Source organism: Haliotis cracherodii, unplaced genomic scaffold (genome assembly GCF_022045235.1).
Source record: "Haliotis cracherodii isolate W230 unplaced genomic scaffold, xgHalCrac1.p SCAF_15, whole genome shotgun sequence".
Taxonomy (NCBI): Eukaryota; Metazoa; Mollusca; class Gastropoda; order Lepetellida; family Haliotidae; genus Haliotis; species Haliotis cracherodii.
Window position 1 is genome coordinate 14518137 of NW_027266270.1, and position 25063 is coordinate 14543199.

Genomic DNA, 25063 nt, shown 5'->3' on the forward strand with positions numbered 1-25063 from the left:
GTGATGTGTTCCCCATAGATGTAGCTTGGCAACGAATAATGAAAGCAATGGCCCCACGATCCTTTGACGTCCGATGTTGAGAATATCCGGGAAACACTTAACTAAATCCCCCTGTTCATGAAATGTATAGATCCGACATTGCCCGGGTCAGATGGTGTTCAGGGTTTCATCATAATTTATATACAGAAAAATGTCGATAAAGCTTGTACATTTTATTAACATCCTTAAAGAGGCTGTACAAAATGTTGATGTCTCAAATAAAAAATAAACGACGAGTGTGAGTTGTTTATCGAACATTTTACCATGAATGGGGAAATTACTCTATTCTGATTGGTAAATCAGAGGTTGTCAAATCACAAAAACCTCTTCTGATTGAAACAGCCGAATGTTGTGCAATTATTTACAGACCACCATCACATAGCTGGAATATTGTTCAGTGCGGCGTTGAAATAAATAAACAAACAAACAAACATACACAACATAAAACGTACTGCATGAAGCACACATTTCACCTTTCATAATCGGATAAACTACTAGTTCTGATGTTAATTTCGTCCATGTCGCCGTGACAGAAGACCACATCCTTAGCCTTCGGTGCGGACTTTGCGGTTTTGAATCCTGCTGGCGACACATGCTTTTGGTCAAATTGTTCTATCATTATGGTTGGGTTCAATAACTGAAAACGAGTTCCGTCCGTGGTGTAGCTAATATCTGAGTTGACTTGACCAAAGTTGGAAACAAAAAAGCTATGGTTTAAGAAGCTTTGTTGGATGCGCGGATAAAGACGATGCTTATGATTACACTATAAAAAAACCTGCTACTATTATTACAATGTTGTTCCTGAATATGTAATTACTCTTTTGTAATGAACATGGGATAAGCAAGAGTAATTCTATATGGTAAGGTCATTGTATTATATTTGCTACAGTGTTGTGCTGGTTCACAAACAGCTCTTTTAATGTGTCTTCAGCAATGCCTGTCGTAAGAGGCGAATGCCGGTTTCGGGTGATTTGTCTCAGCGACTTGTCATTGTATCCTAATTTCTTTGGTCGAAGCTCATGATATCAATTACTTGATTTCTGGTCCAGACTCGTTTCTTTTTCAGACTTCCGTCATAAAGCTGGAATATTGTTGGGTCCCCACACAAACAAGTAAGGATACTATATATGGATGAACAACTGCTTTATCACACTTAGGAGCGACGTTTCCGTGTACGTTCTAATAGTGAGTGAGTATGGTCTTATGCCGCTTTTAGCAATATTCCAGCAATATCACGGCGGGGACACCAGAAATGGGCTTCACACATTGTACCCATGTGGAGAATCTAACCCGGGTCCTGCGTGACGAGCGAACGCTTTAACCACTAGGCTATCCCACCGCCCCTTTACGTTCTAATAACATATCAAACAAGTGGTGACGGTTTTAGAACGGTACCTACACCGAAACGTCTCACCCAATTGTAATCAAGAAGTTGTTCATCAATATATGCAGTCCTTATTTAGTACTCCAACTACAAAATGCATCTTAAACAAGTTAAACAAACAAACGAAAATAACTCAGATGTCATTACAACTACTGAAGAAAACAAACAACGACATAATACGGATTCGTAATTAGTACTGTGATATTGATGACTCGAAGATTCGTTAGTGTCTGAAAATCGATCTTCATTGCTAATTCCATTCCTGGTTCATAGTTGCTGAAGAAATATGGCAGAATAGCTCAGGTGATGTGATTGTATTCGGGAATAATTCCAGATAGATGCTAACTCAGATGGTTGGTAGCTATGTGACGAGACGAACGACGTTCCCCATTGAAAATGATCCACATTTTCGCTTGTAGTATAGAGGAAACCACATCTCCCAATGTGAACAGCGTCTGTATACGATGCAGATATGGCTTTAATAAAGATATCTTCTATACGTAACAAGGGAATCCGGGGTATGACGGTCAAGAGGTCAAGGACAAGGTCACCGGATATTACGTAGGAAGGACCAAACATGTAATCTGGGATGACATCACCGGAGTAATAATCTTTTGGAAAATAGTTCTTTATTGTTTTCATCCTTTGTGGTTTATGTCCTCTTCCGACATATCCCATGATAAATTTAGATTGGTAACTATGCATTAATAATCTATAATACAGGTTTGGCAGATTTAACACGACGTCATCATCAATTTTTAGGATGAACTTCACGCTTGGTACAAAGGAATGGGTCCACTTCAAAATACCTATACTCTTATGAACAAGATTTAGATATGTATCATCCTTATTGATTTGTGTAACATCAGCATACTTGTGTATTTCATTTTGGAATTGTACCCAGTGTGAAAAATTGCTTTGTTGTTTCCCAACAAAGAATACGAGGCACACATATCCTGGTGCATTATCTTGTATGGCGGAGCCCCAAGTCTGCCGGATGATGTTGCGCGTCCTGAAATGCTCGTAGGTGGAGACTACAGCTACTAGTAGCCATATCTTCTTGTCCCCATTAGGAAATGCTTTGCACGTGTCACTGTTTACTGGAAACAGAATATCTTCAACGATGGAGGTGGGCTGATTAGCAGAAACATCTCCCAAGATATTTTTCTGTAGTTCTTCAGTTGCACAACAGGTTGGAGAGCCATCGCGACACATAGCTTCACTGACATAGAAGAAGTACTAAACATAGCACACCATGCTAATGAAAATGATGAGGAGCTGACAAACTCTCAAACATTTCACACCTGCCAGAACTCTGTATATTCTTTGGAACATGTTGTAATATAACTATATTGAAACAGATTGTTGCTGTTTAGATCTGCAATAGGAAAGGAACAGACATGTAAGCAAATGAAGTAGCAGGCATGTTGACAAAAGGGCCTAAGCACACACGCACACATCCACACAGACGCATGCTTGTACGAACATACACCACACACACATGTAATCAAATGAACGAGCAGACATATCGACAAAAGGGAGCGCACGCACACATGCACTCACGCACACGCCACAAACGCGCATACACACGTCCACAGCCATTCATAGATGCACGCATTTATGCACCCACGCACTCACCTCTACGAGTTACACATGGCACATGGCTAAAGTATTGTTTAGATTGCGAACATACGACACAAATGTATCAAATTAATTATGATAATAAATCGTTAATCGACAACTGAATTTGTAGATGCTTTGATGTTGGCCTCTCACCTCTCAGTGCAAGTTTCTTTGCAACCTTGGTGGGGGGTGGTTGCTATCGGATAATGGCTTGTGTTTCAGTGGTTATAAAAGTACCGAACTTGGTAATGTGAAGTTTACACGATATACGGCTTTTCCATAGAACGAGGGGTTGGTCACATGACGTTTTTCACGTGACTGTATTCTTAAAATGACGGGAACACTGACTACTTCCACATTCCTGGGGAAAACCCTGGGAATTCCCTAGTACGAATTCATACAGAAGCGTTAGTTGTTATCATTTAGACCCTTTAATTTTGAACGTAGCGTCTCAGCATACTCTTGGATAAGTCATAGGGTTTATTTGCATGCCCGTTCAAGGATACCCTCGCTACAACCCATCCTAGAGAAAAAAACAACAAAAATCCAAACTTTCGAAGTGACAATCTACAACATCCCAGAGCAAAAAAACACACACAATAAAAATATATCAATAAAATAGATCCAAATATCGTAGTGACAATCCACAGCAATCTATGAATTTACCTTAGTGTCTATTTGACACATCTTTACAATCACCTTTCAATGATCGGCCAATTGATCAGTGATGACAAAGGCTTGAAATCGCCACAGGGTAATTAACAATTTCGGAAATATCTCCCATCACGTTTATCGTGTCGGCCGTTTTGACGTCTTGTACTTGATGTGAATGTATTACGACGCTCTGTCATTGTGATTGACATACTGAGGTAGTTCTTAACAGACCTCATCTAATGAGGATAATTTTTGGAATAAATTTCTGGTAAACAAACTAGGAATTGGGGGAACTATTTTTTTCCGGAATGGCCTATTAAAGCTAACAGTAAGTCAAGGCACCATGCATGTATATGATGTATTGTTATATGTGTTTAACAAATACGGTTTGGGGCGTTAATAACATACACTGACGCAAATTTATCAAATCAATTGGATAATTGAATATGCTTTATTTTACATATTACATAGCATCACTACACAGAATTTGGACAGTTGCAGTAACACACTACGGTTATCGCATTAAACACCACTTTGAACAGTATTTCATTTGTTCACGGTGTATCAGACTGATGTGGGATACAAATCCGAAGTAGTTCATGCCATCCAACGGGTGTTCACGAAAAGGTGAGCGTATCCTGCCACACAGGTGGCATCTGTCACAAACACATGCAAAGACAAGTCAATTGTTCACCTGAACAAAGCACGGAAACACAAAATGATGCCCGTCCTCACTTTTACCGAGCATATAAATTATATTGTCCGTCAAAAACATGGACGAGTATAAACAATATGTTCCTACAGGAAATACATGTCGTACATTTGACAAAATGTATTGACTCAGAGAATTATTGTTAATCACAGCGTATAGACTCAGCATGCAGATGAACTCATCACTCATCCCATTATTGATAATCCTTTTTGAAGAGCTATGAAATCAGAAGCTGCTACGGCGCATTTTTACACTTTATCTTTTAAATGGCATGTTAGACTTCTATTTCATAACTGTTTTATTTGCACGGATCAGTATGGAATCTTGTAAGGGACATTGTCGCGTTGTCGTATTGTCGCATTGACGCCCTTACAAAAACAAGCAAAACGTGTCAAAATTAACCAATGCACGACAATTCGACAATTGGCTATTTGTCGCGTTGTCGCATTGTCGCTCTTTGAAAAATCTTTTTCTATATTTTACAAACGGGCGACAATGCCGTAACGCGACATTTTCAATGTCAAAATATGTCTCGTTGTCGCATTGTCGCCCCATCACAAATGTGTATAAAAGGCGTTAAGTTCAGTAAATGTTACAGTTTGTGAGCGGTAACCAAGTTATATCTGTCGTAGAAGTTCAATCTGATACATGTACGTCTTAAATTGAAAACACAAGTCCGTCCGGAAGTCCATAACGTTTTATGGTGAACTCTTTTCTATAAGTGCTTAGAGTTCAAACCCAGATCCAAACACGTTGTACGTCATCATGTCACCTGGTCGATATAGAAACAGAGTGACTGATAAGTTGAGTGATTTATTGAGAGAAGAAACGACGAAGCTCCGCCACGATTTCGAGTCCAAGTTGGCAGATTTGGACGAGAAAATAGTAATTGTTGAACAGACAAATTTCACAGAAATCGACTCAGTTAAGCGCGATTTGAACGACATGACGTCAAAAGTCGGTGATATGGAGAGACAGTTCGCTGATGTCGTTGCGGACAAGAAGGACAATGACATTGCTGTTACTGTAGTGCTGTTATTAGAAATCTTCCCTGCTCTAAGGACGAAACAAATGACCAACTAGAGACATGTCGTATGGTCAACAAACTCATCCGCGACGGGCTGAAACTTCATGATGTCAGTGCAGTAGGGAGGAAAAGGAGCGACGCCAAACCGGGTGTTGTTGTGTTTTCGTTGGAAACCGCTGAACAGAGGAACAAGCTGTTAAAGCTGAAGGGACAGTTGAAGGATAGTAGAACTTTTTCAAAGGTTTATATTGATGCCACCTTGTCACACGAAGAACTCGTTGCCCGGGCCAACATTCTGACTCTGATTAAGGAGATCGGCAAAGACAACACTCTTCGATTCCAAGGGAAGAGATTAATCGCCGGACGAAAAGCCTAGGATCATGTGCGGCGGAACGCGGGTGGATGGACGCAGAAGGATTCCAGTAGCCGTCAATTCAAGGATTGTGTAGTCAAACATTTCGACCGTGATGTATTCGATGGGTTTACGTGACACGGTAACAACAGGAAAAATATTCATAGGAGAGCGAAACGTGGCTCCGGCGGAGTCGGCGCATTCTTTAAGAACTCCTTTCTTCAAACTTTTGACGTGAGTATTTTAGATAATGAACATGAAGACATTATATGGTTTAAACTTAATTCCCATGCGGATTCAGATTTTAGTCTAATTTTATGTGTTTATTATTTGCCCCCAGAAAGCACATCTCGAGCTAATGATGCTGAACACTTCTTTGAAACCCTGCTTGAGCAGTTGTACCTTTATCAAAATGAAGGACTGGTATGTTTATGCGGTGATTTCAACTCGAGAGTGGGCGACAAGTGTGATTTCATAGAAGGTGTTGATAATCTAGCTGATAGAGAGGTAATAGATAATACAACAGATATGGCGATATATTCATTGTGTAATCTCTGTATACTGAAAGGACGCATAGGTAAACATGGTTATACATACATTAAAAACGGATCTTCCGTGGTTGATTATGTTGTCTCAACTCATGAACGTCTTAGCTTTTTCAGAGATTTCGCCGTCACGCGGTCATCGTCGTTAGTTACAGGAGGTAACGTGCCGGATACCTGACCAGTCAATACTTGCATGTACCTGGAACGTGCCCGTACCTACCTCTGTGTCTGCAGATGTACACGTACGCGCAGCAGCGAAATCCGTCCATATCTGTGACTCACAAACGATACGACGCTGGTAAGATAACCTGGTAATTTATCCCAAGACGATGTCATTGGTAAAGTAACAGCCGTCATTCATAAAAATGAGAGAGAATTGACTGTTTCAAATAACGTTGACGCTGCGTATGACGAGTTTGTTAGTTTTATGCATCATGAGTTAGATAGCGTGTGTTTAACACGACAGTCAGTAAGGAGAAACCCGAATGCTAAATCTAAATACAAACCTTACTGGTGTGATGAGCTCCAGGAGAAATGGGACGATCTGTGCAAGGCAGAACGTATTTGGCTGTGGGATAGGTCCACGGTTAACGGTAGGAAACTAAAAGAGATTTACGTGACGAAACGGAAATTCTTTGATAGACTTTTGAAAAAAAATAAACGCATCTACCAACTTCGTGAACAGCAGCGGCTGCTCGGTAGATTTAAAGGCGAGGATTCTCGATCATTTTGGAAGGCTATAGCTAGGTAAGATTGGCATTCCAGCGTCCCCTGGGAGGTGTTAAAAGATGACAGGTTGTGTACTGACAAAATTGTTGTTCTTGACAAATGGCAATCCGATTACAGTTCTTTTTGTTGTTGAGGAGGACTTGCCACAATTTGACCCGTCCTACTTTGAAAATGTCATCGACGATGTAAACAACGGTAACGCGAGAGACAATCCCGTGTATGACACTACTGACCTAGATTCCCCGATAACGTGTCAAGAGATTGAAGCCGTAGTCGCACGTTCTAAACGTGGCAAGTCGGTGGGTCCCGACCCTATCCCCGCTGAAACTCTTAAGAATAAACACTGTATTGACATTCTTTTAAAATTGTTTTCTTATTGTTTTAATAACAACGCCTGTCCATCTACTTGGCGATCAAGCGTTATAAATTCGATTAAGAAACCAAATATGGATCACCGTGACCCACTTGGATATAGGGGAATCTCATTGCTATCAGTACCATGTAAGATATACGCCGATATTCGGAACTGTCGACTTAGTCATTGGTTAGAAGAAAATGATGTATTAGCTGATGAACAAAACGGTTTTCGAAAACAACGCGGAACTCAAGAGCACATATTTAGTCTTTACTCGATTATCAATAACAGGAAGCTTTCCAAACATCGACATATGTTTGTTTCATTGACATAAAAAAGACATTTGACAAAGTCAATCGGGACTGTCTCTGGTACAAACTTACATAATTGGGGATCAAGGGAAAGTTCCTTGAGGCAGTCCAGGCAATGTATGATGGGACTTGGTCACGTGTTCGTATCAATGGCTACCTAACGGACCCGTTTTCTGTTTCGGCCGTCGTGAGGCAGGGCTGTGGTTTATCGCCCACACTTCTTTCCGTTTATATCAATGACCTTGCGAGCGAAATCAATAGTCTAAACGCAGGTATTCATATTGATGGGCGGGCAGATGTTGAGTTTGCTCCTCTACGCGGACGACATTGCACTAATTGCCCCTGATACTAACGCACGCCCTACAACGTATGTTAGACTGTGTGACAAACTGGTGCTCAATGGCGGCGACTCCTCGTGAATACGAAAAAAACTAAAATTGTCCTTAACCGTCCAGTATCAGTCATTTTTCGTCAGATCGCGGTATTTAAAGAAAACAAGGAGCTCAAAGTGAAGCATCTGTGTGTAATCGGTTTAATTGTGCGGTATACATTGTAGACAGACAGACAGACAGACAATAACTTAGTAGTGTCTCACTTCTGTACATGCATAAAACAGCTTTGTACAAAAAAACATTGATAGAATGTACAGAACCATTCAATAGAATTATGAGAGATTATTAAAAGAATATCCCACTGATAAGTATATGCTAAATTGTTGAATTAACATTAGATAAGGTTGAAAAATAATTGTGTTTTTTTCAATACACCTTAGACTGGTAAGTCGTCTGCTAGCCCAGCTAAAGTTCGATGATAACCAGCCAGCTCATATTTTACCCTGTTTCTCATTGTTGGAAAGTGTGTCGTCTGCTACCCCAGCTGGAGCCATCTGGTAACAATTAATCACAAGCTGTCGATATACAATACATTATAATGCATCAAGATGGCAGTTTCCATGTACCGATTAAGAATTTCTAAGCAACTTAAATATATGTATCTTAAATTTGCTTAGAAATACTTAATCTTTACAAGAAAACTGCCATCTTGACGTATTATTCTGTTTTGTATATTGACAGCTAATGACATGCAGAGCCGTGATTGCTGCCAAGGGCGGTCCCACGAGATTCTTAGTTCAGCGCACCCTTGTGGCCTTATGTGACATGACAATGAACAGTTTTCAATGCCTTTGTACAACGACAACATGTGACAAAATTTCATATTTGTATCTATGGTATTAAATGAAATATATCGACTTTATTAGGTACAATAAATTTTCTACCAATCTACCTGTGCGTCTCTTTTTTCAAAGAGCGTATATCTCTTTTCGCTAAAGTTGACCGGTCTATATTTTGTAAGAATAAGCTATTGCGCATTGAGCGATCATCTCCTTTAGCTCTATGTGTAGTTTAGAGCTTTATCACCGTGACCTTGCAATGCTGTCCATCGTATCTTATTCAAGTTGTATCACTGAGAGTGAGTGATTATGTCCCTTACCCAAATAGCACTACTAGGTGCACACTACCGTTTGTTACTCAGGCAACCAGCGAGAATGGTTCCAAGGAGGAATTCAGGTCAAGCATGTAACGCGCACTCAGTCTTTCTCCCTTCACACTGCTATTGCAACTTATTGTTCAACACGATTAAATACCAGGCTTCTATGAAGCATGACTCAATTAACAACACATGTAAAACAACGGGTTTGATATCAAATATTTGTAATAAGCTGTCTTCACAATCACATTTATGGTGCTTGCTGTACAGATTTGAGTAGTAGCACAGTTTCAAGTGGTTTCGCTGTATGTAAAATATGATTCGTACCGTTTCATACGGCGGTTTATGGTTCTGCATGGTTTATTGTATTGACAGTTGTTTTAACTTCCTGCAGAGATTATACACCCGTATAAGATCTTTGCTTCTGGATACATTGGAAATCAACATGTTGACCCTTAGTTTGCAATTATTTTTCGGGCGCACGGATGGCCCAGTCGTCTGAGGCGCCGCGATTCGCTATGCAGAGTTGCGTCCTTTGGCAAGCCAGATTGTGGGTTCCAATCCCGTTTCGCCCCAATTATGTTTCTAGGTTTGTCAGCACCATACCCGTGCTCATGGGTTTCACCGAAGTGGTAAACGTCTGAGACCTGCATGACTTCGGGATTTCCTCCCACATTAAGCTGACACGCCGTGAGATAACTGCAATACTGTTAAAAGCGGCATTAAACCAAACTCACTCACTCACTCAATTATTTTCCTGAAACATAATTCTTCTAAACATACTTCAAATTTAAACCGGAAGTAATCACAACACAAACCCAGTTAACCAAACGGAACCGTACACAAGAGTAGTGAGTGAGTGATATGGGTTTAACGCGGCTTTGAATAGTAAAGCCCAAATCTAAGTGATGCAGGTCTTAGACGTTCACCACTTTGCTGAAACCCATGAGCACGGGTTCAGTGCTGATAACATAATCGGGGCGAACCGGGAGCCAAACACTTCTGATACAGTCTATGTTCAGAATGGAGAGGGAAAAGGGCTTCACTTTGAGCACTTTACTCTCTTTAAATACCGCGATCTGTGACATAATAAAGTAGTATAAAGGTAGATATAATATTAATCTATAGATATAAACACATTTGAAGATACATTTGTGCGTTTAAAGTTGATTTTGACGGTCCGGACCAAGTTGGACCCAACACAAGCCAAACACTTTTGATGGAGACTATGATGAGAATGGAGAGGGAAAAGGGCTTCACTTTGAGCACCTTGTTTCCATTAAATACCGCGATATGAGACATTAGAAAGTGGTTTATAGGTAAACATAATGCTAATCTAGAGATGTAAACACATTTGATGATACATCTGTGTTTTTAAAGTTGATGTTGACAGCCCGGGCCAAGTCGGAAAGAACACTTCTGACAAAAAATTTCTTAAGAAATTACAGTAAAAGTGTTTGATTTAACGGATCAGTTTTCTTTTAATGCGGTGTAATATGACATTATGAATTTGGTGCTGCAAGTTGGAGGTCCACTTGTTATTAGGATTGTCCTTGTGACACTCCATGGTGGATGGGGAGCTCGGTGACGAAACAATAACAATTAAACATGGATTACGAAACCCACTAAAAAAAACAAAAAACGTCCACTTGGAGTTGATGATGAACAACGACCGTCCAAATCGATTGATTACTGGCCACGTTTCATTGTGATTGAGTCTTTAGATAAAACACCTTTAAAGTTGAACCCTTTCGCAGTATCTAAAGGTATACATGGTATTGCAGGTGACGTCAAAAACATTAAACGCTTGCGTTCAGGTGCATTGTTAATTGAATGTAGTAAAAGACAGCAAGCAACAAACCTCCTGTCAACTGAGTCTTTTATAGGCGTCCCGGTCGCTTTCAGTCTCTGCTCACCGCACACTCAATACCAGTAAAGGAATTGTGAGAGACAGAGATAGATTGTTTGCAGACATTGATGAAAATGATATCGTCTCAGAAATGAAAGACCAAGATGTTATTTTCGTCAAACGCTTCACAGCCCGTAAAAACAATGTGACCTTTCCGACCAATACATATTGTTCTCTTTTTCATCTCCTACTGTTCCACAATCATTAAAGGCAGGGTATTGTAACATCAATGTTGACGTCTACATTCCCAATCCCCTGAGATGTTTTAAATGCCCAAAGTGTGGTCATGGTGTCAATACTTGCACATTGTCTGTTACATGTGCTCACTGTGGTCAGAAGACACATGTAACAGAAGATTTTGACAGTAACCATAAAAAGTGTGCCAACTGTGCCAGAAGCGTCTTTCTCAAAGGATTGTCCAGTATGGAAATATCAGATGGAAGTAAACAAAATTAAATTCACCAGAAACATCAGTTTTAACTGATGCTAAAAGACTTATTCAAAATCCTGAACTAAAAGAAACGTATGCATCTGTTACCAGATCACCATCCGAAACCACCACAAAACGTCCTACTTTACCAGTCAACACTCAATCCATAAATTGCCAAACTGATATTACATGGGTGAACACTGATACTCCACAGTTGTTTTCACCTGAACAATCACAAAACGCCTGAGCCACTTCCCATCACGTCTCAAATTCATTCATCCTGTGATCAGGACGCATCTCTCACACAGGTACAATCATCATATCAGTCGGGTTCAAAACATCAATCGGAAACAAATGTCAAACAAGCTGTCAAAAGCAAAAGCAAACCACGGTCAGAATCTTCAAAGAAATATCAAAGAGCCTCAAAGGGGCCAGAAAATGAAATCAAAATATTCAATAAATTTGGATCACTTGAAGACATGGATGTGTCAGAACACACCCACCCAAGGGCACATAGCTTGTCGCCCTTTAAAAAAGTGCGGGGTAGATCCCCAATCAATCCCCCAAAAGATAGTATATTCAAATAATATTGTGCATTGGAATTGTAGAGGACTAATTTTAATGAATTGCAGCTAATAGTCCAGGATTTGAAACCTTCAGCATTCTGTTTGCAAGAAACTTATCTGAAACAAACAGATAATTTTAACTTACGTCAGTTCAATGCATATCACTATTTTTCTCCTCCGGGCGATAGAGCCAGTGGAGGTTTGTCAATCATTGAGATACATGATGTTATCCCTAGCCCTGTTACACTTAAAACAAATCTCCAAGTCATTGCAGTTCGACTTACTTTGAACGTTGCTTTTACTCTCTGCTCATTGTATATTCCGCCTTCATCAGTTCTCCAGCAGACTGATCTTCAAGCGCTATATGATGAACTCCCTAAACCCTGCGTAATCATGGGTGATCTGAATGGCCACAACCCACTCTGGGGTGGTACGCACACTAACAATAAAGGTAAAATAATTGAAGAGTTCCTCACTAATAATGACCTGTGCATATTTATTGATGATTCCAACACTTACCTCTTCTCTAGATTTATCTATAACTCACGCCAATCTACTCAACGAATTTGAATGGTCAGTACACAATAATCTTTGTGGAAGTGACCATTTCCCAACTATTATTAAAGCAATCAATCCATATGATAATCCACCTTCAATTAGATGGAATTTTACAAAGGCTAACTGAACTTAATTTAAAACATTATCCACACGTAAGCTCATTCCTGAGTGTTTCAGTGATATTGCTGATCCTATTCAGGGTTTTTCTGACGTTTTAAAAGAAATTGCTGATGAATGTATACCAAAGTCCTCTACAAATCCACATGTACGAAAACCATGGTTTAACACCGATTGTAAGCAAGCTAGGAAAGCTAGAAAAAAGGCAGAGAAATATTTCCGCCATCACCCAACTGTCCACAATCTAAATAAATTTAAAATTTTAAATACAAAAGCTTGTCGTACTTTCAAACCATATAAACGCCAATCTTGGTGCAATTACGTAACTAAAAAAATTCCCGAACACTGATGTCTAAAGTTCGGAATATGATTCAAAGGATTAAAGGTAAAGGTTCCAAATCTAATGTTCACCATCTTAAAGAGGGTGACACATTACTAACTGATAAATCTGACATAGCAAATAAATTAGGAGAAACTTTAGCTAAACATTCTTCATCATCTAATTATGTATCAAAATGTCAGAAATTTAAAGACCAACAAGAAAGAAAGAAAATTAATTTTAACTCTGATAATGGTGAAGATTATAATGAAGTTTTCTCCATTCATGAGCTAAATACTACCTTAGGACAAGCTCATGATACTGCTACAGGTGCTGATAATATCCACTATAAGTAACTTAAACATTTACCTGAATCCTGTTTAGAAACACTATTAAATATATTCGATAATATCTGGACAACTGGTAATTTCCCTTCGTCATGGCAGAATGCTATTATCATTCCAATTCCAAAACCTGGACGGGATCACACTGATCCTTCAAATTATAGACCAATATCGCTTACTAGCTGTGTTTGTAAGACCATGGAAAGAATGGTCAATAATAGATTAATATTGTACTTAGAAACAAATAATCTAATAACAAATATTCAATGTGGTTTCAGGAAAAATAGAAGTACTATTGACCATTTAGTTAGATTAGAATCATTTGTTAAAAATGCTATTATCAATAAACATCACACCGTATCTATATTTTTCGATCTAGAAAAAGCATACGATACGACCTGGAAACATGGAATTTTAAAAGATCTTCATGAGATGGGGTTGAGAGGCCGTTTGCCTTCTTTTATATCTCAGAAATTTCCAGGTACGTGTGGGATCCACTTTGTCTGATTTTTACGAACAAGATCAAGGTGTCCCACAAGGTAGCATTTTATCAGTAACGTTGTTTAGTATAAAAATAAAAAACTTAGCTAAGGTTTTAAATGACTCTGTTGATGGGTCGTTATTTGTTGACGATTTTAATATATCATGTCGAGGTAAAAATATGCACACGATAGAAAGACAGTTGCAACTTATGTCGAAAATATAAACCACATAAGGACCCAGAATTACATCTAGCTGGAACTCCAATTAAAGTAATAAAAGAAGCTAAATTTTTAGGAATAATGTTTGATCATCACCTTACGTTTTTACCACATATTAAATATTTGAAAGCTAAATGTCTGAAGGCACTAGACTTATTAAAGGTTGTTTCTAACTCCAAGTGGGGAGGGGATCAAACAACCCTCCTTTACTTATATAGATCACTAGTCCGTTCTAACCTCGATTATGGCTCCATCATAAAAGTAAAAGTAATCTTAAACTTTTAGATACAATCCATCATCAAGGTCTAAGACTCTGTCTTGGATCTTTCCGAACCTCCCCCATTGACAGTTTGTACATTGAGGCCGATGAGCCATCTCTTAAACAGCGCCGTATTAAACTTTCGTTACAGTATATCACAAAGTTATATTCTAATGATTCAAACCCTGCATACAGCTGCGTATTTAATCCTCTTTATGAGGACCTGTATAGTAAAAAGTCATCTCTTATTCCGCCTCTCGGAATAAGAATTAAACCTTTTATTTCTGGTGCTGACATTAACCTTGAAAATATATCTCCTTTCGGTCTGCTTTCCTCTCCTTCTAGGCAATTGGTAACGCCACAGGTGATTCTTACATTATCTAAACTGAAGAAATCTGACACTAACCAACTACAATATCAACAAGAATATAATCAGTTAAAAAGTGAATACAACACTTACAAATCAATATTTACAGATGGGTCCAAGGATGGAGGTGCTGTTGCCAGCACAACCATCATTGGATCAAGAACTATATCAAACAGATTACCAGATGACTCTTCAATTTTTACAGCAGAATCAAATGCCATATTAACTGCTCTAAACTATATAAATTGCCAGTCCAAACATAGGGAATTTATCATTTTTTCAGAATCATTGTCCTGTCTTCAAGCAATAAAAAATATGTCGTGTCAGCATCCAATTTTACTTGAAATAATTGAATTACACAATAATCTTGCAACTGACCAATGCGACATCGTCTTTTGTTGGTTGCCCAGCCATGTTGGGATCGTTGGTAACACTTTGGCTGCTGCTGCTGCTAAGGCAGAGATCTAATGCATAAAAAGTGGGACACCCAAGTGGGTATAAATAAATTACATGGAATAAAAGCAAACATCGGTTATACCTACCTGGGTTGTCAGTTCAGATTTGAAGAGGTCGTTTTAAGACAATGTCATATTGGCCATTCTCGATATACTCATGAACATTTACTTAAAGGTGAGGATCCTCCATTCTGTATCCCTTGTGATGAAAGAATCACGGTCAAGCATGTCCTGCTTGACTGTATTGATTTTTCCATCACATGGGATCAATATTTCAAAGTTTCAGGTATGAAGGACCTTTTTACTCAGGTAAGTTCCCATTTTATTCTTGGTTTTTAAAAGAAATCAAATTGTTTCATAAATTTTGAGTATCATGTTTTGTAAATAAAAACATTACTTTTACAATTGGTAAAATAAATCACTAACTGAGATTGTTAGTGCCTATATCGTCGAAGGGGGTTGAAGTAGTGTAAAATTATTGTCCCCCTGAGAGGGTATGTAAGACCACGTCTTTCAAAGTATATTTATATATACCACGGTTTTAATCGTAGCATATGTGTTATTTTAATGTTTGCTAAATTTGCCAATAATCGCCAACAGCTAAAAGGATGATGTAAATCCGGCTGGGGTCCATGCAGGTAGCAGAGGTACTCTAAGTCCCCATGGACCCTAGCATGGTGATCTCTCTTCAGTGGCTGGGGATCTATAGCTCATTTTTATCTTGTATTAGTTCGTATGATGTTATATTTTTATGACTAACTACTAGTTTTAGATATAATCTGTGACAAATCTAGTTATTTTACTGTCCTTCGTTGACAAGTTTTTATTTCGTATACATATGAGTATCATTAATGTACTTCTCGTCACGATATGGCTGAAATACTGCCGATGTGACGTTAAATTTTAACTCACTCACTCACTCATCCTCATGTCTCTTCATTTCAAGTATACCTACACGTGTTAATGGAAGCTCAGTGATGTTCGTAATAATGTGTTTCTTTTGTGTAAGATATAACGTAACATTGTTATATACATGCTCAACATCGCATAATATTCAGACCTTCACAGAAACAAATTCTCATAGACAAGATGATACGGTATTTTGATAGTTGGTTGGTTTGTTGTTTAGCGCCGCACTAAGCAATATTCCAGCTATATCACAGAGCCGAATCAAATGATTTTCTGTCCAGGATAAAATCCTCAGAGTGTTGAATCTTTTTTGACCTATTCTAATGCTTATGTCAGTATACAAATATTAAATAATGAAGTATTGATCCAAAACTTTTAATCGTCCATTATGGTGTTAGATGTATGATTGTGACTTCTAAATTACACAACGGTTTAGTTCTGGTGAAATATGTGCATGTCACAAAGGTACCTAGTGACCGCTGTCACAACTCGAACAGGGTCAGTTGTGTTACATCAAACTTGATGGTGAGGCAACTTGTACAGTTTCTCACAAGACGGCTACAGGCCAAACAGACACGAGTAGCTATATTCGTTAACTAATAACGATACCTTTCCTTCCAGACTGCTCTCACTACGGTACAACGTTCACCTGGTATGTGGGGTATATCATACGTCAGCATAACGATAATAAAGGGGCACTGATCTAAAGGAATTCCCCGGGACTGGTTGTTGCCTTTGTTATTGTTTTCCCCAGTGAGTACCCGGATGTATAGTAGAAATCTAGACTAGTTCGCGACCTCTGCTGCGCCATTCGTAAGCGCATTGGTCAATTTTTGGGGTAGTAATGATCAACAAAATGAAATACAGTTTTCGAGATAATAAGTAAATGTAGGTATCTTTGTGGGTAGCATCGGCAATGGTGACGAAGTTTTGATAAGTCACTTGCTTGGTTACTTTGCGATTTTCGTTTACACTATTTTGACTTGCAACACAAAGTAAATATTCACCTGAGCATTCCTTTTTTATAGTGTGTTTATTTTTTTACGGTCAAAATGTGTAACATTTTCAAATTTATTAAAAGCCTAAATATTCAGTTATTTTACAATATGACTGAAAAACATTTCCATCTGTATTATTATGATAACGAATTCAAAACATTTTGATGTTTAATGTCATCACCAAGAGACTGAAAATGTTGCGTTGAAAAGTACATTTCTATGTTGTTTGGCTTCTAATCCTACATAATAATCTGTTGTGATGTTTGTAGGCCCTTTTGATCGTCTTAATCAATTTTCGTCAATCTGGACAGATTTTTTAGTCAAAATTTATAAATTGCCTGAAGGAATCACATTTTACAAATTGACGGTAATATATACACGCTTACAAAGGAAAAGACCTGTGAAAACAACGTCTATCGCGCATTGAAGAATTTCCCAACCAAGACGTAGAGAAACAAGAACGAATCGGTTCAATGCTACAGCAAATGAAGGAAAACAAAATGCAAATACCATAATTACAACCTACCAAATTTATGTGTATAAATTTTAGGCAGCTTCCTTGTTCGAGGAATGTATCCGTGAATATCCACACAAAGGAACAATATCCCAATCGTCTGCAGCTGTACAAAGAAACCTATTCGATGTCACGTGTCTCTGTAACAATCAAATATTTTAAAAGATATATATCGTTTCGGGATATTATAACCCGTGTTCGTTTCTCAACTGATCACTTGTGGATTGTTTCACGTGTTTCACATAGGTGTCAATTCTCAAAGGCCGGCTGAGAAAGACCATGTGACAACTATTTTCATAACGTCCACGGTTCCTAAAAAATCCATTGAGTGATAGATAACAATGATCAATCAATCAACGTATTATCAGTTAACCCTTTGAACAAAGTTGTTTTTACATCGGCACTTCACGCCATGATATGATTGTATTCCCTTTGGTTTAGTAAACCTAGACATGTAAACACTCACTTTTAACATATCCACTGTGCAAAATAACAGTTATTAATCAATCAACGTATTTTCTGTTAATCCTTTGATGACTAGGAACGATCCGTTGATTTACAAAAAAGTAAATCAACTGATCATTCACCTCTTGCTGGTCGGTTATGGGCCGGGAAGGCAAAAATCAATCCCTCAGAGATAGAAATTACGTTCGCCTTCCCGGTCATCACAAAAATTCTTATTATGGCAGATGATCGCCTCCCCGGTACTTGTTGATTACAAAGAAAACACCAATGAAATGAGGACACTATTTAATCTGGGCAACAAAGTCATCGCTAGTGTATTCTCTTGCCAGTCCTTCCTTCTGTACGCGTCGCCACATACACTTGGTAAAGTGAAAGAAGCAGCCTCTAGTATGCATAGTTGCGAACACAGATTGAACGGCATTGTGGGCAGTGCGCTCAAAGTCTAGCTGAAACACCCGGCGAGTCCAGTCAAAACCTAAGTTTTGTGCAGCCTCTTGGATGTATTCAAAAGCTCTCACGTAAGTACACTCTGCCTTGTTTGGTAGAAGACAGAATACAAGAGGGAACATATGCTCTTGAAACATGAATGGTGTACACTTGGTCGAACAGCTTCGGAGAAGACGAGAAAGTGCCATCTGCATACACAATGTCTGCTTCACACAACAGTTCTAGGTTCTTGTCAGTAGTGAAGATAAGGATAGGGTCTTCGCCTTCTGACATAGGTACCGTATGAAGAAATCTCTCTTCTCCTTGAGTACGGGTCCACCCTCCTTCTAAGTTGACGTGTAGTCTACTTTGAGGCAGGCGTGGAACAGTCTTGTGACGCTGGCAGTAAAGGATAGTCTTCATCGCTGGAAAGGTCGGGATCTCAGCCAGCACACCATCAGGTACAACGTCATGGTTCTTCATGGATCTCATCTTTCTTCACTTTTCCGTGTCACAACACCCCAGTGTCCTCAATGTATAAGTGTCCGTTGTATACATAACGAGGGTACACATCACTGATCTTTTCATTCGCCTTCCCGGTCCCCAGTGCCTAACCCCTCCATTCGCCTTTCCGGTACTACTGGTAAATAGATTTTCGACTTCCCGGCCCGACACATGCTGGTCTGCCACTTGCATATTACATAACACACATTTCACCTCAGTTCAAACCTGGATTTAGATTGAATAATTAGCCAAGACACAATAAATGCCAAATGGGAACCTTTGTCGGGTAATCTTAGTGGTGCAACCACTAATTGTACCTGTAATAAATTCATTAACTGAGCATCAAGTGAATGACGACAAATGCACAAGCGTAGGTTATACGAGAAAACGTGCATGACAACGAGGGAGTAGTAATCGTATTATCGACGCAATCCGAAACCGGAAAAGGCTTTCACTGCATCGAGACTTTTTTTTAGTATTAAACTAAAACCATCTGGGGTATTTCCAAATGACGACATCCGATGAGCTCCACCGTTCTTTTTGTCTGTTTGTTTAGGCTGAAGAAATTAATTAACATGCGCCCTTTGTCGAAATCTTTATAGATCACAGTTAACCAATCAGTGTTCATGCAAAAATGTGTAAAACAAATATTGCCTCCAGCCTTCAAGTTTATTTAGCTGTCCTTGCAGACGGTAGCCCAGTTTCTGGTCACGCTCAGTTGCGTTGCGTATCATCCGGATACTCACAGGGGAAAAACAAAGGCAACAACTAGTCCGGGGAATTGCGTTAGATCAGTGCCCTTTAAGGTGGAATCCATCCCGGAGAAAGACTGCCAAGCGGCTTGCATCAGTGAGACAAGCATACTGTGTAATACCGTTGACTACAATCCAACATAAAAAAATTGCTTCCTGAGTTCAACAGGATGGAGTGACGCCCCGGCCATATCAAGGGCTGCTGACGCGAGCTATAACATACACATCCGACATTGTAATGTTTGAATACATTTAAAATGGAAATCAGGACGTAAGTGTTTATTGTCAATGAGAATAAAAGCCGCCGTTATTATATGTTAGTTGGGCGTGTTACATTTTAAGCTTCAAACATCTTCATCCTTAAACTGCTGCTTTGAGTTGTTGTAATTTGGTTTTACTTATTTTGTGATGTACAAAATAAAATGTCAACGCCAGGGAATAAGCAGTCTCGATTATTAAACGAAAGAGATTCCATTTGGCGTTAAAGGAAAGATGGTAAAAATAATCGTTAAGTGAATGGATAAGAGAACATCTGTGATGACACCAGCTGTTCGTAAAAAGAGTAAGGATGGCCTGTTCTACCTGTAGAGCATTAACACAATTAACACATTAATTGCCATTAACACAATTTTGAAAAAAAGTAAATGAAACATTTGTGTCACCGATCACTAGTTTACCGATGCCATCATCGTATTGTCAATAAAATATCTGACCTGTGTGCTTTCTTCAGTTAGTGATTATTCAGTATAGGTGAGATCACGACGAACAAGTGTCTAACGGACAATTTAACCGATTAGACACCATGATCTAACCTACTTAAAGCATGACCAACATGCAAAGAGCCCTAGCACCTAAAATGTTTAAACAACATTGTTTTGATAACTGTGTTTATAAATATATTTAAGAACTCTATGTTTAACTGTGAGAACACTGTGTGAGTCGGCCCCGTGTGATGCACATGAAATATGTTTCCTGAGTCTTTCGCACGTGCACCTCGCTCATGGGGACTTGGGTTATAATGTGCATGTCACGGTGAAAGTAATACTATACATGTCATATAGGACCATCTCGAGCGCATTTATCAATTGCCTTTTGTTGCCAATCGCCAAATGGAAGATAGCTTCGCCATAAATTGCAAAGAACAACGAAGAACGAGGCGTAGCTAATTTCACGATAAAACATTGTTCTGGCATGATATCATTTCTGGAGATTCCAATATACGCAGCTTGATGACGTCGTAAAGTGGACGACGTTATATTTTAGGGGTATGTGTCTGGTGATGTGTTCCCCATAGATGTAGCTTGGCAAAGAATAATGAAAGCAATGGCCGCACGATCCTTTGACGTCCGATGTTGAGAATATCCGGGAAACACTTAACTTAATCCCCCTGTTCATGAAATGTATAGGTCCGACATTGCCCGGGTCAGATGGTGTTCAGGGTTTCATCATAATTTATATACAGAAAAATGTCGATAAAGCTTGTACATTTTATTAACATCCTTAAAGAGGCTGTACAAAATGTTGATGTCTCAAATAAAAAATAAACGACAAGTGGGAGTTGTTTATCGAACATTTTACCATGAATGTGGAAATTACTCTATTCTGATTGGTAAATCAGAGGTTTTCAAATCACAAAAACCTCTTCTGATTGAAACAGCCGAATGTTGTGCGATTATTTACAGACCACCATCACATAGCTGGAATATTGTTCAGTGCGGCGTTGAAATAAATAAACAAACAAACAAACATACACAACATAAAACGTACTGCATGAAGCACACATTTCACCTTTCATAATCGGATAAACTAGTAGTTCTGATGTTAATTTCGTCCATGTCGCCGTGACAGAAGACCACTTCCTTAGCCTTCGGTGCGGACTTTGCGGTTTTGAATCCTGCTGGCGACACATGCTTTGGTCAAATTATGGTTGGGTTCAATAACTGAAAACGAGTTCCGTCCGTGGTGTAGCTAATATCTGCGTTGACTTGACCAAAGTAAGAAACAAAAAAGCTTTGGTTTAAGAAGCTTTATTGGATGCGCGGATAAAGACGATGCTTATGATTACACTATAAAAAAAAACCTGCTACTATTATTACAATGTTGTTCCTGAATAAGTAATTACTCTTTTGTAATGAGTGAGTGAGTGAGTGAGTATGGTTTTACGCCGCTTTTAGCAATATTCCAGCAATATCACGGCGGGGGACACCAGAAATGGGCTTCACACATTGTACCCATGTCGGGAATCGAACCCGGGTCTTCGGCGTGATGAGCGAACGCTTTAACCACTAGGCTACCCGACCGCCCCCTTTTGTAATGAACATGGGATAAGCAAGAGTAATTCTATATGGTAATGTCATTGTATTATATTCGCTACAGTGTTCTGCTGGTTCACAAACAGTTCTTTTAATGTGTCTTCAGCAATGCCTGTCGTAAGAGGCGAATGCCGGTTTCGGGTGATTTGTCTCAGCGACTTGTCATTGTATCCTAATTTCTTTGGTCGAAGCTCATGATACCAATCACTTGATATCTGGTCCAGACTCGTTTCTTTACAGACGTCCGTCATAAAGCTGGAATATTGTTGGGTCCCCACACAAACAAGTAAGGATAATTTATATGGATGAACAACTGCTTTATCAAACTTAGGAGCGACGTTTCGGTGTACGTTCTAATAGTGAGTGAGTATGGTCTTATGCCGCTTTTAGCAATATTCCAGCAATATCACGGCGGGGACACCAGAAATGGGCTTCACACATTGTACCCATGTGGAGAATCTAACCCGGGTCCTGCGTGACGAGCGAACGCTTTAACCACTAGGCTATCCCACCGCCCCTTTACGTTCTAATAACGTATCAAACAAGTGGTGACGGTTTTAGAACGGTACCTACACCGAAACGTCACACCCAATTGTAATCAAGAAGTTGTTCATCAATATATGCAGTCCTTATTTAGTACTCCAACTACAAAATGCATCTTAAACAAGTTAAACAAACAAACGAAAATAACTCAGATGTCCCATTTGAGACCATCAAATCATCATTACAACTACTGAAGAACACAAACAACGACATAATACGGATTCGTAATTAGTACTGTGATATTGATGACTCGAAGATTCGTTAGTGTCTGAAAATCGATCTTCATTGCTAATTCCATTCCTGGGTCATAGTTGCTGAAGAAATATGGCAGAATAGCTCAGGTGATGTGATTGTATTCGGGAATAATTCCAGATAGATGCTAACTCGGATGGTTGGTAGCTATGTGACGAGACGAACGACGTTCCCCATTGAAAATGATCCACATTTTCGCTTGTAGTATAGAGGAAACCACATCTCCCAACGTGAACAGCGTCTGTATACGATGCAGATATGGCTGTAATAAAGATATCTTCTATACGTAACAAGGGAATCCGGGGTATGACGGTCAAGAGGTCAAGGACAAGGTCACCGGATATTACGTAGGAAGGACCATACATGTAATTTGGGATGACATCACCGGAGTAGTAATCTTTTGGAAAATAGTTCTTTATTGTTTTCATCCTTTGTGGTTTATTTCCTCTTCCGACATATCCCATGATAAATTTAGATTGGTAACTATGCATTAATAATCTATAATACAGGTTTGGCAGATTTAACACGACGTCATCATCAATTTTTAGGATGAACTTCACGCTTGGTACAAAGGAATGGGTCCACTTCAAAATACCTATACTCTTATGAACAAGATTTAGATATGTATCATCCTTATTGATTTGTGTAACATCAGCATACTTGTGTATTTCATTTTGGAATTGTATCCAGTGTGCAAAATTGCTTTGTTGTTTCCCAACAAAGAATACGAGGCACACATTTCCTGGGGCATTGTCTTGTATGGCGGAGCCCCAAGTCTGCCGGATGATGTTGCGCGTCCTGAAATGCTCGTAGGTGGAGACTACAGCTACTAGTAGCCATATCTTCTTGTCCCCATTAGGAAATGTTTTGCACGTGTCACTGTTTACTTGAAACAGAATATCTTCAACGATGGAGGTGGGCTGATTAGCAGAAACATCTCCCAAGATATGTTTCTGTAGTTCTTCAGTTGCACAACAGGTTGGAGAGCCATCGCGACACATAGCTTCACTGACATAGAAGAAGTACGAAACATAGCACACCATGCTAATGACAATGATGAGGAGCTGACAAACTCTCAAACATTTCACACCTGCCAGAACTCTGTATATTCTTTGGAACATGTTGTAATATAACTATATTGAAACAGATTGTTGCTGTTTAGATCTGCAATAGGAAAGGAACAGACATGTAAGCAAATGAAGTAGCAGGCATGTTGACAAAAGGGCCTAAGCACACACGCACACATCCGCACAGACGCATGCATGTACGAACATACACCACACACACATGTAATCAAATGAACGAGCAGGCATATCGACAAAAGGGAGCGCACGCACACATGCACTCACGCACACGCCACAAACGCGCATACACACGTCCACAGCCATTCATAGATGCACGCATTTATGCACCCACGCACTCACCTCTACGAGTTACACATGGCACATGGCTAAAGTATTGTTTAGATTGCAAACAAACGACACAAATTTATCAAATTAATTATGATAATAAATCGTTAATCGACAACTGAATTTGTAGATGCTTTGATGTTGGCCTCTCACCTCTCAGTGCAAGTTTCTTTGCAACCTCTACCAGCGCACCGTTTGCGTGAAACTGGTATGTCGGTTATTGAAGTGGCAGCCACAAATGTATAAAAACAATGTGAAGTCTCGAGTGTATAGCCAGTGTACCGTAGTTCCTGATGTAACTGAGATTGATTGCCATCAATGATTATTGTCCTGATATCCTTCAATACAGGTTGTCTACACTCAATCCACACGCACAAACATGATCATAATTTCACAAACATAGATGATTATTCATTGACTGACATATTAATGTGACTTGTAGCTGCAAGAGAGGACATATCTGGCAATTTTCCTATATGTACTTTTAATTGAATACGGTATTTATACATACACCGCGCACAATTTATAGCAGAGAATATTGTAATAATGTCGTATATCTATCACTTGCTGGCGTGATATGAATAACATGCTCAACAACTAATATATTTGCGAGGAAATATCGTGCTTACCATCGAATTGCTTTGTCTACAGATATTCTGGTTTCGACCAGACCCCCAGTATCCAATGACGCTTCGTAACAGCCGACTAAATGGATCACGTTCGTTTATAGGTTCA

At 39.2% G+C, this 25063-nt stretch overlaps 1 protein-coding gene and 1 pseudogene across 1 annotated transcript; both read right to left on the bottom strand.

Moving 5' to 3' along the window:
- Positions 1-1690: 1690 nt before the first annotated feature.
- LOC139461840 (beta-1,3-galactosyltransferase 5-like) lies at positions 1691-2758 on the bottom strand (annotated as a pseudogene).
- A 20214-nt stretch (positions 2759-22972) lies between these two features.
- Positions 22973-24040, bottom strand: LOC139462198 (beta-1,3-galactosyltransferase 5-like). The gene has a single exon (XM_071243772.1). It carries the CDS (start codon positions 24038-24040, stop codon positions 22973-22975), a length of 1068 nt encoding a protein of 355 aa, XP_071099873.1.
- Between the last annotated feature and the right edge of the window lie 1023 nt (positions 24041-25063).